At 40.3% G+C, this 13154-nt stretch overlaps 2 protein-coding genes across 5 annotated transcripts; both read left to right on the forward strand.

Moving 5' to 3' along the window:
* Positions 1-826: 826 nt before the first annotated feature.
* mgat1b (alpha-1,3-mannosyl-glycoprotein 2-beta-N-acetylglucosaminyltransferase b) lies at positions 827-9562 on the forward strand. 3 transcript variants are annotated; one of them, XM_077507220.1, is made up of 4 exons: positions 827-1223; positions 1666-1914; positions 4066-5223; positions 5556-9562. In XM_077507220.1, the coding sequence occupies exons 3-4, from the start codon at positions 4366-4368 to the stop codon at positions 6255-6257; spliced, it is 1560 nt and encodes a 519-aa protein (XP_077363346.1). In that variant the 5' UTR covers positions 827-1223; positions 1666-1914; positions 4066-4365; the 3' UTR covers positions 6258-9562. The 3 variants fall into 3 exon arrangements, with proteins under 3 accessions (XP_077363346.1, XP_077363347.1, XP_077363348.1); XM_077507221.1 differs by lacking the exon at positions 1666-1914; XM_077507222.1 differs by lacking the exon at positions 827-1223 and having other exon boundaries at positions 1265-1910.
* Positions 9563-11832: 2270 nt separating this feature from the next.
* Positions 11833-12915, forward strand: polr1h (RNA polymerase I subunit H). 2 transcript variants are annotated; one of them, XM_077507451.1, is made up of 5 exons: positions 11833-11984; positions 12222-12341; positions 12420-12523; positions 12628-12737; positions 12804-12915. In XM_077507451.1, the coding sequence occupies exons 2-5, from the start codon at positions 12224-12226 to the stop codon at positions 12826-12828; spliced, it is 357 nt and encodes a 118-aa protein (XP_077363577.1). In that variant the 5' UTR covers positions 11833-11984; positions 12222-12223; the 3' UTR covers positions 12829-12915. The 2 variants fall into 2 exon arrangements, with proteins under 2 accessions (XP_077363577.1, XP_077363576.1); XM_077507450.1 differs by lacking the exon at positions 11833-11984 and adding an exon at positions 11991-12114.
* The last annotated feature ends 239 nt before the right edge of the window (positions 12916-13154 follow it).

Genomic DNA, 13154 nt, shown 5'->3' on the forward strand with positions numbered 1-13154 from the left:
ACAGTACATTAACATGAAGTCCTTGATTACTTAAATAGCATATGAGTTACACCATGCCATTATCTGGCCTTGAGGCTTGCCTGTCCAAGAAGCCCAATGACAGAAACATCTTTTTAAGTTGCTCAATGCATGAAATTGAATTTTGAATCGCAACTGCCACATATTGCTGAAAAAATGAAACTGATAATGTGGGAAATTCAACCTGAAAACTATTGGGCAGAGGCTGGCAGCTGTTCACCCATTGTGAACGGACGGCTAAGGTGATAATCTGATAATTAGAAGGTGTCGAGTCATAAACGGTCAAATAAAAGATATTGAAAAGATATTTTGGGGCAAATTCCTCCATAGAGCAGCTTTAATGCTTTCAAATTGCGAACGCTGCTTCTTTACTTACGTAACCACCACCCACCTCCACTTGTATTATGGCTGTGGCTGGATGACCACCTCTACATAGCTCTGCCATAATGTTATGTTTATATTATTAATTGATTAATGTGCTGTTCCCTCTAAATTGTGGGCTCGTCTCTTGGGGGAAAATAATGTCCAAAAGACCCCGGCCCACCGGGCATCTGCCCTCTCTGCCAAAGGGCGAGTTCAGCCTTGATGGTAGGTATGTTTTTCAAAATAATAGTTATTATTATTTATAAATGTGCATAATTCTTGGCTCTATTGATAGGAAAAGCCCTAGAAGAGAACACTACTTTATTAACTAGTACTGTGGATGGGTCATGTCAAGATGGTTGTTGCCGGAGACTTCGGCTTGACTCGGCTCTAATCGTTAACTCACGAGTCAGTAATACGGAAGTGTAGTCAAGTGAAAATGTGTTGCCGTCATCATACACAAGTGATGGAGGTAGCCAGCGGCAGTGGCACAAGCAGCTGGAGCATGCGAAACTAAACCACGACATTCTACCGACCCCTTCACTGTAAAGCAACATTGTGGATACACAGCAGGCTAATAACGCTAACACTGTACTGGAAAACTCAACGTTCCCCGCTCATGTTTAGCAGTCAGTCTGCGGGGCCAGCGGTGGATGCACAGAAGAGAGACCGTGTCGGAGCCGCTGTGTACCAGCATCGAGATGAGCTGCGAACGTGATAGCGAAGCGGAAGCCAGGGTGGCTAACGTTAGCTAGCTACAAAACCGAGCTGGACTGGATGTGAACCCTATCAGCCCTCCAACATGAGAGGCACACGGTTTTGTTGGGAGCGGCGTGTACGAGGTGAGTGTCTGAGCGACGTCCCCCCCCCCGCCACTGCATCCGAAGCGGCTCGTGACTTCTCAACACCGATTGGTGTTAGCTAGCAGGCTCGGGGCACATCAGCGGAACATATTAGTTTGTTTTTTCGACTTTTCCTTCCAGGACGCCAGCTTATAATTAGGTGTACAGATGCCTGACACTCGTGATAACGTTTAATGAGCCCCGGTGTGGTTAGTTAATGCTTTGTTTTTGGCTAGCTTAGCATACCGAATACAAACGTAACATTCGGGAGTCATTAGTCAAGTCCAGGTGGCTTAATGTTGGCTTTGTAACGAGATATGTGTGAAATTTCCATTTCAGATAGATACTGTGTGACAACATAGCAAGAGGCGGTGCCTGTGGTTGTTAATTGGCTCTGTCACGGTGGGAGTCATGTGAATCATTTCTCTCCGTTGCCTCACAGCTGGTTTGTGGAGAAAGGCTGCTGTCTTGCTTCTTCTTGGCAACACGTCTCCGTGGAAAGCATAAGGGAGTTTTGAAGGAGAATAGAGTTTCAGCTGGTACAAGTTTGTAAAGTAGCAAGAGTTTCCTCCCTCCCACTGCCCATCCTCCCTCTTGTTCACAGTCATCCAGCTCTTGTCTGCAAATCTGAACTTTGAACAGCTTTGCAAAGGTCGGACCGTGCCATCTCTGTGAGCTGCTCCCAGGGCAGGTACAGCTTTAGTTTGGACATTATTGTTCGACTTGGATCTTGATTCGTATTTTATTGTGTTCCTGACATTTACTAGCTTTCTATCTTCTACCCCAATTGATTTATTTATGTGTGCTGCTGAAGACAGTTCAGTTTGGCAAGCAGGTTTATTACGGTACATGTTGCTGATTTTGTTGGCTCGGAAATTAGTTTTCCGTTGTCAAAAGCCCAAGCTACCCCCCCCAAAAAAACAAAAAAAACACCTAGACTTTCAAACAAAACTGCCAATGCTTTGCAAAAATGCAGAAACATATATTCCTGTACTGGTGTTTTTTTTAGAAGTAGGCCTATTGGTGTTTTACAAATTATACTGTGACTTTGTAACACAAATTAATTTATTGCTTATTTGTTAAAAACTATATGGGAAGAGGACCTTGAAAAATAATTGCATGCTATATTGCAATATTGAAGGGAGAAAAAAAAAACAGATTTTTAAATATCCAACTTTAGCCCAAATCACTTCATTATTTGTCAACAACTTACTCGAGCTTTTGTTTTATCTTATCCTTAGGGAATCCTTTCTCAGATTTGGTTTCAGTTAAACGTGATGAAAATTCGTAGGGTTCTCCAAGTCCGTGCGTCAAAATTATCGAGATGTTTTAAACGGTATCACTATCACTCAAACTTTGACTTCAATAGCAAAACTTGAAAAATATTTGTTCGAAAAGCAGTAATCAACACCCCGCCCCGAATTCATCTAATAGCGGATTTTAGAGGCATTTGAAGTGCGAAGGCTTTGTTCTTGTTTTTACGAAATGTCACAAAGATGGCGTCCAACTGTCATATTGCTAATTGCATAATAGACTACAGTCGAGCTGTCACTGTAACAATTTTAGAATCGATTATTCTTTTGACAATTCCATTGATTAATCAAATAATATGACAGCATTTTATTTTGCATTGAAGTGTATTAGAAGTTTAGAACCTCTAGATAAGTCCTAATGTCTGATTGAAATAATATCCATTAATAGTATAAAATGCTCATGGTGGCGGGGAACTGTATCTTATCTGACTTGGGTCAAAAGGTGGATTACTCCTTGGACTGGTTGCCAGTTATCCATCCATCCATTTTCCAAACCGCTTATTCCTAACAAGGGTCACGGGGTGCTGGATCTTATTTTAATAATGGAGTAATCGTTTGGAGCCATCGTTTTTTTTAAATTGTCCAAATCCTCTGATTTCAGCATACCCACAATAATTGTTCACTGATTTCTGTAGTCCTTCATGAAAGAAGATTATCTTCTGTGTTTAATCAAAATAAGACATTTGCATCTGTTTTTACTTTGGAAAACAATGACCGACTTGGTAACATAGTCCAACATCACCCCCACCTCCTTTTTTTTTTTTGTATTCCTACACAAATATGAAGTACGAAATAAACATCAGTCACTGGTTAATAAACAGTAATTAGGGAAAAAAATGCTTTTGCACTACACTTTAATGCAAAATTAAAACGAATCAGATTAATCGGTTGTTCAACCGATTCTAAAAATATTTGATAGTGACAGCACTAAAAAGAAGTGATTAACTAATAACCCAAATCTTGGTCGCTGGGTTGAACTGTCACAAAAGGGTGCTGTATTGTAAGTTCTCTGTTTGACATTGGTGTGTAGCCAAATCAATCGATGCATTATGTGATGTGACGAGGTGATGTTAAGGACCCCAGAATCACATATGTGGCACCTCTTCCCAGAAGACCCTCATACTGCTCGTGATTTTGCATGAACATTGATTTCCATTTAAATGTTACCTTTCTATAGTCTATAATTTGATGGTTTCTACATGTGAACAAGCCAGTCTTGACCTCACCCTCACACATTGTATCTGTTATTAGTACACTAATCTGTGGGGAAAATAGATTTCCTCTTGTCCCAAACCAGAGGAGCGCAGTTCACATCCATCCTAACAAGATTACTTACTGTGTGTCTATATTTACCAACACTAATTGGTTTAGAATGCTAATGCTTATGACCTCCTGGGGAGTTGTTGAAGTGAGCCATGGGGATGTTCCACTAACCTACTACCATCATCAGAATACATCATCATCTTTTATTGGTTACATGGCCAACCTTCAATTGACTGATGATTTGTTTTGTTCCGCTTTGTTTCCAGGATGATGGCCGAAGGATAATGTACAAGGAGTTGCCTTCCCTCAACCCAAAGTGACCCAAATTCCCCCCATTTTTGTTGATCATTTCATGGAGTTGATGTATTCAACAAAAATAGTGTATGAATTGGATTGCTCTGTTCTCCTTGGGGCACCCTCTTTAAAAGACGACAGGTTGAGTCTGTAATTTGATATGATGTGATATCTGTCAAACAAAGCATTCCGCTTGGATCTGAAGGACTCCAATACGTGTTCCCTAGCTTAGTCCTTATTCCACAACCTGCCCCTTTTAATGTCCTTGGGCCATGGTTCGAAAGAAAGGTTCCCTCATACTATGTGGTGCTTTTCTGTTTGTTGCGTGGAATGCTTTGCTTTTACTTTACCTTTGGGGACGCCCTCCGATTGGCCGCTTCGGGGAAGGAGGTGGCGCCGAACCAGGAGGAAATGAGGAGTGGGGTCTGATCAAAGGCAAAGGAGGCCGACTCAACCTGGCAGGGGAAGTGATCCGGCTGGCAGAGGAAGTTGAAATTCAGCTTGAGACCCAGAAAAAGCTGTTAAAGCAGATTGAAAGTCACAGGGCGGCATGGTCCAAGCGGAAAGATGTTGGGAAAAGAGAAATGGCCGTTACAAAACATGTCCAACCAGATGACATTCACCAGCCGCAAAAGCCTCTTCTTCCTTTGATAGACAACGTGGATACCAAGGATCAAACTCTAAAACAGGTTCAGAAGTCTTTTGCTTCAGTGGCCCCAGATTCTCAGCGCCAATCCAATGTCATCAAGACGGACAACACTGACAACGAGAAATTGTCAACCTTTGTCGCAAGCTCGGAAGTCGTCATTCCTATCCTTGTGATTGCTTGTGACAGAGTTACAGTAAAAAGGAGTCTTGACAAACTGATTCAGTACCGTCCTTCTCAAGAACTCTACCCAATTATTGTCAGCCAGGACTGCGGTCATGCCGAAACAGCTGGCGTCATTGGTTCGTATGGCAATCAAGTCACGCATATTAGGCAACCAGACCTCGCAGATATCCGAGTACGGCCGGAGCACAGGAAGTTCCAGGGCTACTACAAAATTGCCCGACATTATCGCTGGGCACTTAACCAAGTGTTCAACACTTTCTCGCAGTCCACTGTGGTCATCGTGGAGGATGACCTTGAGGTGAGTTCTCGTCTGCTTCTGCTTTATTGTAGCGAGTGTGGTTCATCATAGCTCATCAGGTCCTTTTGAGACCAGTTGAGTAGAAGCACCTGTGGCTTCAACGGTGGTAACGTTTTTACTTTGTGGACCTGGATTTGCCACCACTGTAGCTCATGCATAGTCAAACAGGCTACTGTATGTCATGGTATATTTTATCCATGAATGATCTGAAACTTTCTATGACCAAAACTGTTAACTGTCCCTCCAATAGCATTTGAACTTTGTCTGGATAAATCAAGGGTTGTCAACTAGTCTTACTTGTTGTCACACTCAACCTTTTTTGTTGGTCTTAGGTGGCACCGGACTTCTTTGAATATTTCCGTGCCATGTACCCGATCCTGCGCTCTGACCCGACCTTGTGGTGCGTGTCTGCCTGGAACGATAACGGCAGAGACGCCTTGGTGGATCCGTCCAAAGCCGGCCTTCTTCACCGGACAGACTTCTTCCCTGGACTGGGCTGGATGCTGCTAAAGGAGCTGTGGGAGGAGCTGGAACCCAAATGGCCTTCTGCGTTCTGGGACGATTGGATGCGTCTGCCAGAGCAGCGCAAGGACCGCTCGTGCATTCGCCCGGAAATCTCCCGGACGATCACCTTTGGCCGCAAAGGCGTCAGTTTAGGTCAATTCTTTGACCAGTATCTCCGCTATATTAGACTTAACACTGAATTTGTGCCTTTTACCAAACAAGACTTCTCTCATTTGCTTAAAGACAAGTACGACGAGAAGTTTATCAAAGAAGTTTACGATGCCCCGCTGGTGAAGATCGAGGAGCTGCAACAGGGGGGAAGTTTAAGAGGACCCGGACCATACAGAGTCAAGTACTCGAGCAGGGATAGTTTTAAAGTCCTTGCCCGGAATCTGGGAGTGATGGATGACTTGAAATCTGGAGTCCCACGGACAGGCTACAGGGGTGTTGTCAGTTTCCTGCATCGTGGTCGAAGGGTGTTTTTGGCTCCACCAGAAGGTTGGACGCAATATGATGTCAGCTGGAGTTGAGACAATCCAGTCTGTTAAAAAAAAAAAAAAAAAAAAAATAGTGTTGATGAGAAGAGTCGTACTCTGCATCCTTATGGTTGAAGAAGGATTTCCAACAGCACACCAGTGGGACTGTGAGCTGGCCTGTTTGCCAGGAAGCTTCTCAAATGAGGCGCTCACTCAGGATCAGCTCGCGGGGAGGTCACAGAGTTAAGTCTCGTGAAAGAAAAATTCCACTCTTGAACACAGCTTTTGGAAAAGTGCCTTTATTTTTTGACCCATTAGGTTGGGTGTATTATAACTTGAGTATCAATAACCTGACAAATCCACATGTTCACAGCAGCTGTAAATAATCTTTGGCAAGAGAGGACAATTTGGATTTGTGTCAGCCAGGAAGTTTCATGTTTCAGTGTCGGTGAAAAGAAAGTGGAAGACTTGGAAACTTTGTCTGCGTGCACATATGAAACTAAGCGTTAAATCTGTGAAATAAATATAAAATTGTTGGGAAAAACTCGGCAAAATCACCATAGGTAAGACAGATATGATGATAGTTGGCCTTTATGGGATAATGATGAAAAGACCTCTTCCTTGCAGCTAAATATAATCGAGCTGAGCTGCTGTGTCCTGCAAACCGAGTGTTAAAATTCAAGACTCATCAAAAAGTAATAAAACTGACTGAAGTGAATCATAATTTTATGAGAAGCTTCAGGTAAAAGGAGGTTGCTTGACCAGCGCGTCACCGTTATTACTTGTGTTCACGTCGCAAAGCCCGTATCCCACTGAGGGGTGAGCGTTTACGAAGCTAGCGAATATTGATTTCTCGTCGGGGTTTGTTCAATGTCGCATCGTTCGCTAAACGTTCGTCTAATGTTTTAATGCTTTTTCTAATCCCAAGAAATTTTCTTCACAAGTGAAAAAAGCACGAAAAAAATAAAATAAATCTCACTGAGGGGCAAGCGTTTGCGAAGCTAGCAAATGTTAATTTCTCGTCGGGGTTCGTACAAGGTCACAACTTTTCACTAAACGCTTGCACTTGCATAATGTTGTAAGGTTTTTTTTTCTGTTGCAAGGAAATTTTAAACATGTTCAAAGTTCCCTTACAACAAGAAAAACTTTTTTTTTTTTTTTCCCCCCAACAAATTAAGCCCATATCCCACTGAGGGGCGAACGCTTGCAATGCTAGCAAATGTTGATTTCTCGTCCGGGTTTGTTCAAGGTCACAAAGATGGCCAGACGTTCGCTTCATGTTTTGTTTTTTCTTGTCGTGAGGAAATTTGGAACATTTTCAAAAATGTAAAAATTTCCTTGCGACAAGAAAAAACCTTGTTTTTTTGTTTTTGTTTTTTTTATTAAGCCTTTATCCCACTGAGGGGCGAACGTTTGTGAAGCTAGTAGCAACTGTTGATTTCTCGTCAGGGTTCATTCAAGGTCGTAACATTGGCCAAATATTCGCCTCATGTTTTAATTTTCTTGTTGCAATAACATTTTAAACATCTTCAAATTTTCCTTGTGACAACAAAAAACATTAAAAAAAAACAACAACATATATTTAGCCTGTATCCCACTGAGGCGCTTCAACATTTGTTCAAATTTGCAACGTTTTCTAAACATTAAACTCTCGGAAAACATTTGCATACCTTGAACGGTGCCAGAAGGCAGCACGCGTTCACTAATTTCACCAACACAAACATTCACCCCTCAGTGTGATACGGGCTTCATCAGTGGAATACTTGCAATAACCAAAATATGACATGTTTCCACCAAGTGGTACAGTTCAGTTTGATTTGCCACTGCAGCTGATTACGGTAAACGTTTTTACTATTTGGCATTGCTGAGGTATGTTAAAACAAGCTGTCACAACGCATTGTGATGTTTGTGATTTTCATGTTTTTCTAAAATACTTAGCTCCAAAAAAGATTTTTCTGTTGGCCCTTGACATCAATTTTACAACGCATCGTATTTTTATGGAAGTATGAAAGCACAGTTTATTTTTGTAGTCACTCCAAATATTTTTTTAATACTGATATTGGTATACAAGAATAAGATTCGAAGTGTCCATGTAGGATGCTCGTAGGTGAGTCGACTACATAAATTAGAAGTAAAATTAAGTTGAATTTGCAAGAGAATTCAACAAAAATTAAATTCGATATGGGGCAGCAGCATTGTAAACAGAAAAAAATGGACTGAACTGTGCTACTTTGTGGAAACTGAGAAAAGTAACCAGTACTTGATGATTATAGTAGTTGTGTAAATGCAAAATCTATGGCAGTCGAGGATGTAGGCTCACAGGTGGAGGTTTTTGTTGTTTGAAATTCCAGCGCTGAAGCGCTTCATGTACCAGTTTTGGTTCTTCTTCTGCTTCAAACCGTGGAGAGAAATGTGTCTAAATTTTATTCACACAAATCGAGCTACGATTGAAATGTTTTTCAGATCCATAAGCATAGCATGATTTACATGTTTGGGTTTATATTTGTGGATCAGAAAACTGGAAATCACTGTTTTTGTGTGAATAATTTTGAGAACAACTTTGTGTGTGTGTGTATTGTTCATTTCATCTCTTAAAAAAAAAAAAAATCCATTGTGTCCTTAAAACTCTAAACACAATGACACACACATGCTATTTTCAGTGCCACATAATTTAATGTTATTCGAGAAGTAGTGTTGTGGAAAAACATTCAAATTCTGCCACCTTTTCCATTTTCGGGCTCCGGCGCTGCTCTAAGTGGGGATTTTTGATTATTTACTTTGGTCAGGTGTATTAAGATACTATTATAATGACTGACAATCTTTTGTTTGAAATGGTGTCCACTTTGTTGTCTTGATTCTCTCTGTAGCATTTTTTGATTAATTTCACTTAAGCTTGATTTGTCAGTACTCTGTGTTAAAGAATTTGCATTCAACCACTTGCGACAGTTTGTTGAATTACTGTCTAAACATATTGAAGGATGAATTTGTAAGTTACAACTTAACTGTCTTGAACTTGAAGTTTCAAACTTTTGCCAAGCAGAATGATATTCCACCTTCAACCCTGATACAGGGCTGGTTCTAGTTTTCATCCAAACCATTGTTTGGTCAACTTAAGGTTTGTTGAAAAACCGAAACGATTGTCTGCTATTTTTCTTCTTTGTTTCTGCTAAAAAGAAAAGAAAAAAAAAAAGAAGGCTGGTGAGTGTCAAGAAATCATCACTGTACTGTATTATGCTTGGGAGGGTGTTTCCATTCAAATGATTGACATGTCTGTTTGTGAGATGAAAGTACACTGCCTGTGTTTAGAACTTTAATACATCATGAATAAAATCAACTATTTTGATATTTGTGCAAATGTTCGAAGCTGTCTTTTAATCCCTTTTTGCGTGTGCGTACTACTGCTAAACTAGATAGAAAACGTACCACAATATGGCTTGAAAATACGAAAACGAGGTACAAATGTTTGGAATTAATTATTTTGTGGAACATTACTGATTTACCCCCCCTTTGAAATTAAACATTTAAACGATCATCCCCTAGGAGCTTTTTTTCCCCCCTAGAATTTGTGCCAGGGGTTGTAATTGGGTTACTTTTCTTCAGTTGTAAGGGTTTTTCAAAGGGGAAGAACAATGAACAGTAAACAGAATGTTTTGGACCAAAACCTGCTGAGTTTCCAGTATTTGAGTAGCAGCAACTTTAGAATAACAACGAAATGCTCAATCAGCGAGCAGTGCCATGACAAACATCCTCTGAACAGTCTCGAAGCTGTGATCGGCAGTCATCTCTCTGGTTCCGGTCAGTCATCCTGCAGATGCTTGCTCAATTTCCTCTTTCAAACCCTGCTTTATGGGGTATATGCCACGGAGGAGGCAGGATTTCCGACTTCGGGGTTTTCACACGCCAGCTTTGTTTCCGCTTCCGGTTTGCGACGTGCTGGCCACGTCCCAGTACTTGTGCTTCCGTTCCCATTAGCGAGTATGGAGTGTGTCCGTCTCAGTTGTCCGAAACATTTCAGAGAGCTGAGACGCCCTACGCGCTCCCGAACGTGCGGTTGGTGGCCGCAGGGGTGTTGGAACGCCGGCAGCAGTGGCCGGAAACGGCGCTAATGTGTGCAACCCGGAAGTCCGTGGCATCTACCCGGTTGCTTGAAAACGTTCGTCTTCCACACGGTTCGCTGGGTCTCAAGGGCACAATTTTTTTTCTTCTTCCTTTAAGTAGGGCTGCAGCAATGAATCCATAATATTGATAAAAAATAAATAAAATAAAAAACATTATTTAAAATAGTTTACTGAATAAGGTTTATTCAGAAGGCAAACAGAAGGCAGTATTGCTTTGTGACTAATTGAACTTCCAATGGCAGAGATTCGTCAGGCATAGTGTACAAAAAAAAATAATTTTTTTTTAAAAATCACATGCCATATGAACTGTTCCCTTGTTTTACAGGATACAAGGCAACTTATGTGACTAAGTCTTGGGCTCACAGCCAATTTTCCATGCATTTTCCAAACGCATGTGATAATGAAATCCTACGACTAAAACAAATCGGAGAATTACAGTTGTTTCCAAGCTGGAATCCATTCTCAACACATTCTGCTATAAACTACAATACCGAACAACAGTTTGTCTGTTTGTGGCATGATCATGCACTGCCATGTATTTATGTACCTACATTAGAGTCTCTGGAATGTGGAAAGAAATTGGATTACCTGGAGGGGGGGCATGAAAATATGAATATGAACGTGCAAACTAAACAAAGATCTAGGATTTGAAGTCAACATCAGAACTGTAAGCGTGAATTGATGATAACTGCTTGACCACAGTGCCCCCTTTCGTCATTAAGTGGGTAAGAGAATGTGTCGGCTACAGTGAAAATAAAATGTCTACAACACTGTACAAGTGCCCGGTTTTAGCGATTTAAAAGTGACAGATTAAAAAAAATAAAAAATAAATAAGAATGTGATCTACAGTACAAACTACTACTTTTTGGAAAAATAAAATAAAAAGAAATATATTTTCCTTCTGACAGCTAGCATATACTGTATTGTAAAATTAAAAAAATAATAATGTATACAGAAGTGAAGAAATACATGTTCCTATTAGCCTACTAGTTTAAACTGAACACGTTTTTTAAAAACATTTTCTGTCGTTTAAATGACGTCATCATGGGGAAATGACGTCAGAAATACTTAATGTTTTTTTTTTAATCATTTTTATTTCAAACAACAAACACAACTTTCTCAAATATCAACATCAAAAGATGATCATTACGATATTAATAGCGTTGAACATGAAACAATCAAGATACCATGCACAAATACACAAATACAGATCAAAGAAATGTATACAAAAAAAGAAAACGGTCAGAAAAAAAGAAGGGGAAAAAAGGGAAAAATAAAAGCTCATGCTGCAACCTACCAGGGACTTGGGAAATTATAAAATATATTTAAATTAATAACGCAGTGAATATTTTTTTTTGTTTTTTTTGTTGTTGAAAAAAACATGTGAGGTCATTTTCGTGCGACGCGTTGATAAGGACCGAGGCACGGCAGAGTACACCTAACATTTGATATATTTAAAATTATTACAAGGATATTATTTTATCCAATCGTCATAGTAATCATCTTTTTTTTTTTTTTTTTGACAAATCAAATTAACAAGTTACGAAACACTGAAGTGAGAAGAAAAGATGACGTCATATCCGTGCGACGGGTTGATGAGGAGGCTGGCGGTACTGCTGTACACTTAACATTTGTTTACAGCGTTATTTTGGACAGCGGAGAGGTAAGAAGCGATTGTAGCACCAACGCGAAACGTATTTATTTTTAGTATATAATTTTCCACTGCAGTAGCATATGTATCCTCGCCACATGTTTAGCTCATGCTGTCATGTTGTCAACTTCATATGCGACTCGTGCGTTACCGTTCGTATTGTATTTGGAGGAAAAACTGTTTTATGGGTGAATACGATTGTAAACAGACGTTTTGAACGGTGGCGTGCGTATCTTCTCTTCATTACAGACATGTCGTGTTTTAGTGCTGATCCCAACTTCTGTCCAGAGTGTGGAAATGTTGTTCCTTTGCCAGGGGTAAAAGACACGGTTTGTTGTCCCCGCTGCTCCTTCTCCATCTCTGTATCAGGTACTGCTGTAATGCTCCCATTTGAAATGAATAGTCTTTTAAATTATGAGTGCTGTGCATTTGTATTTTGCTGCCTAGAAATTTCAGGCCGAGAAATTCGCTCGACGGTCACCTTTAATCCGATGGACAAGTCATCTGTGCTTCTAGAGAGTAGTGATGACTCTGAAATGAAGGGTCCTGTGGTAAGATGGAATCCTCTGCAGCCTGACTCCGAATGCATAATTGGGGTCTTTTTTTTTTTTTGCCCGTTGTTCATCACAGTATGCGTGTTGTGTCATCGTTTCAGATCGACAGACGCTGCACGCGCTGCAATAAAGAAGGCATGATTTATCACACAAGGCAGATGAGATCTGCAGATGAAGGACAGACCGTCTTCTTCACGTGTATACATTGCAGGTAAAAATATAATCTCTCTTAAGTTATGTGGTGTTTGCTCATATTATTGTGTTTGTCCTGCTACAGGTTTCAAGAGAAGGAAGACTCCTGAGAGCATTCGGATCTTGTCAATTTCATTCACCAAAAAAAAAGTGGTATTTTATAGATGTTGTAATAAAATGTTGTCTTTTATGGAAAACACTGGCTTTTGTTGTCTAATGGACTTTTTGGGGCCAACATACCAACTTCCTTTTTGACACTACATTACAGAGATGATGCTACCGGCACTTAAAGTTGAAATTTAAAAACAAAAACAAAAAAACAACAAAGAACAGTTCAATATCGGAAAGAGCATACCTTTAAAAAAAAAATCCATTATAACAACTTGATTTCTATAAAATATAGTCGCTTTGATGAAACTCAACAATAGTGTATTTT

Source organism: Festucalex cinctus, chromosome 19 (assembly GCF_051991245.1).
Source record: "Festucalex cinctus isolate MCC-2025b chromosome 19, RoL_Fcin_1.0, whole genome shotgun sequence".
Classification (NCBI taxonomy): Eukaryota; Metazoa; Chordata; class Actinopteri; order Syngnathiformes; family Syngnathidae; genus Festucalex; species Festucalex cinctus.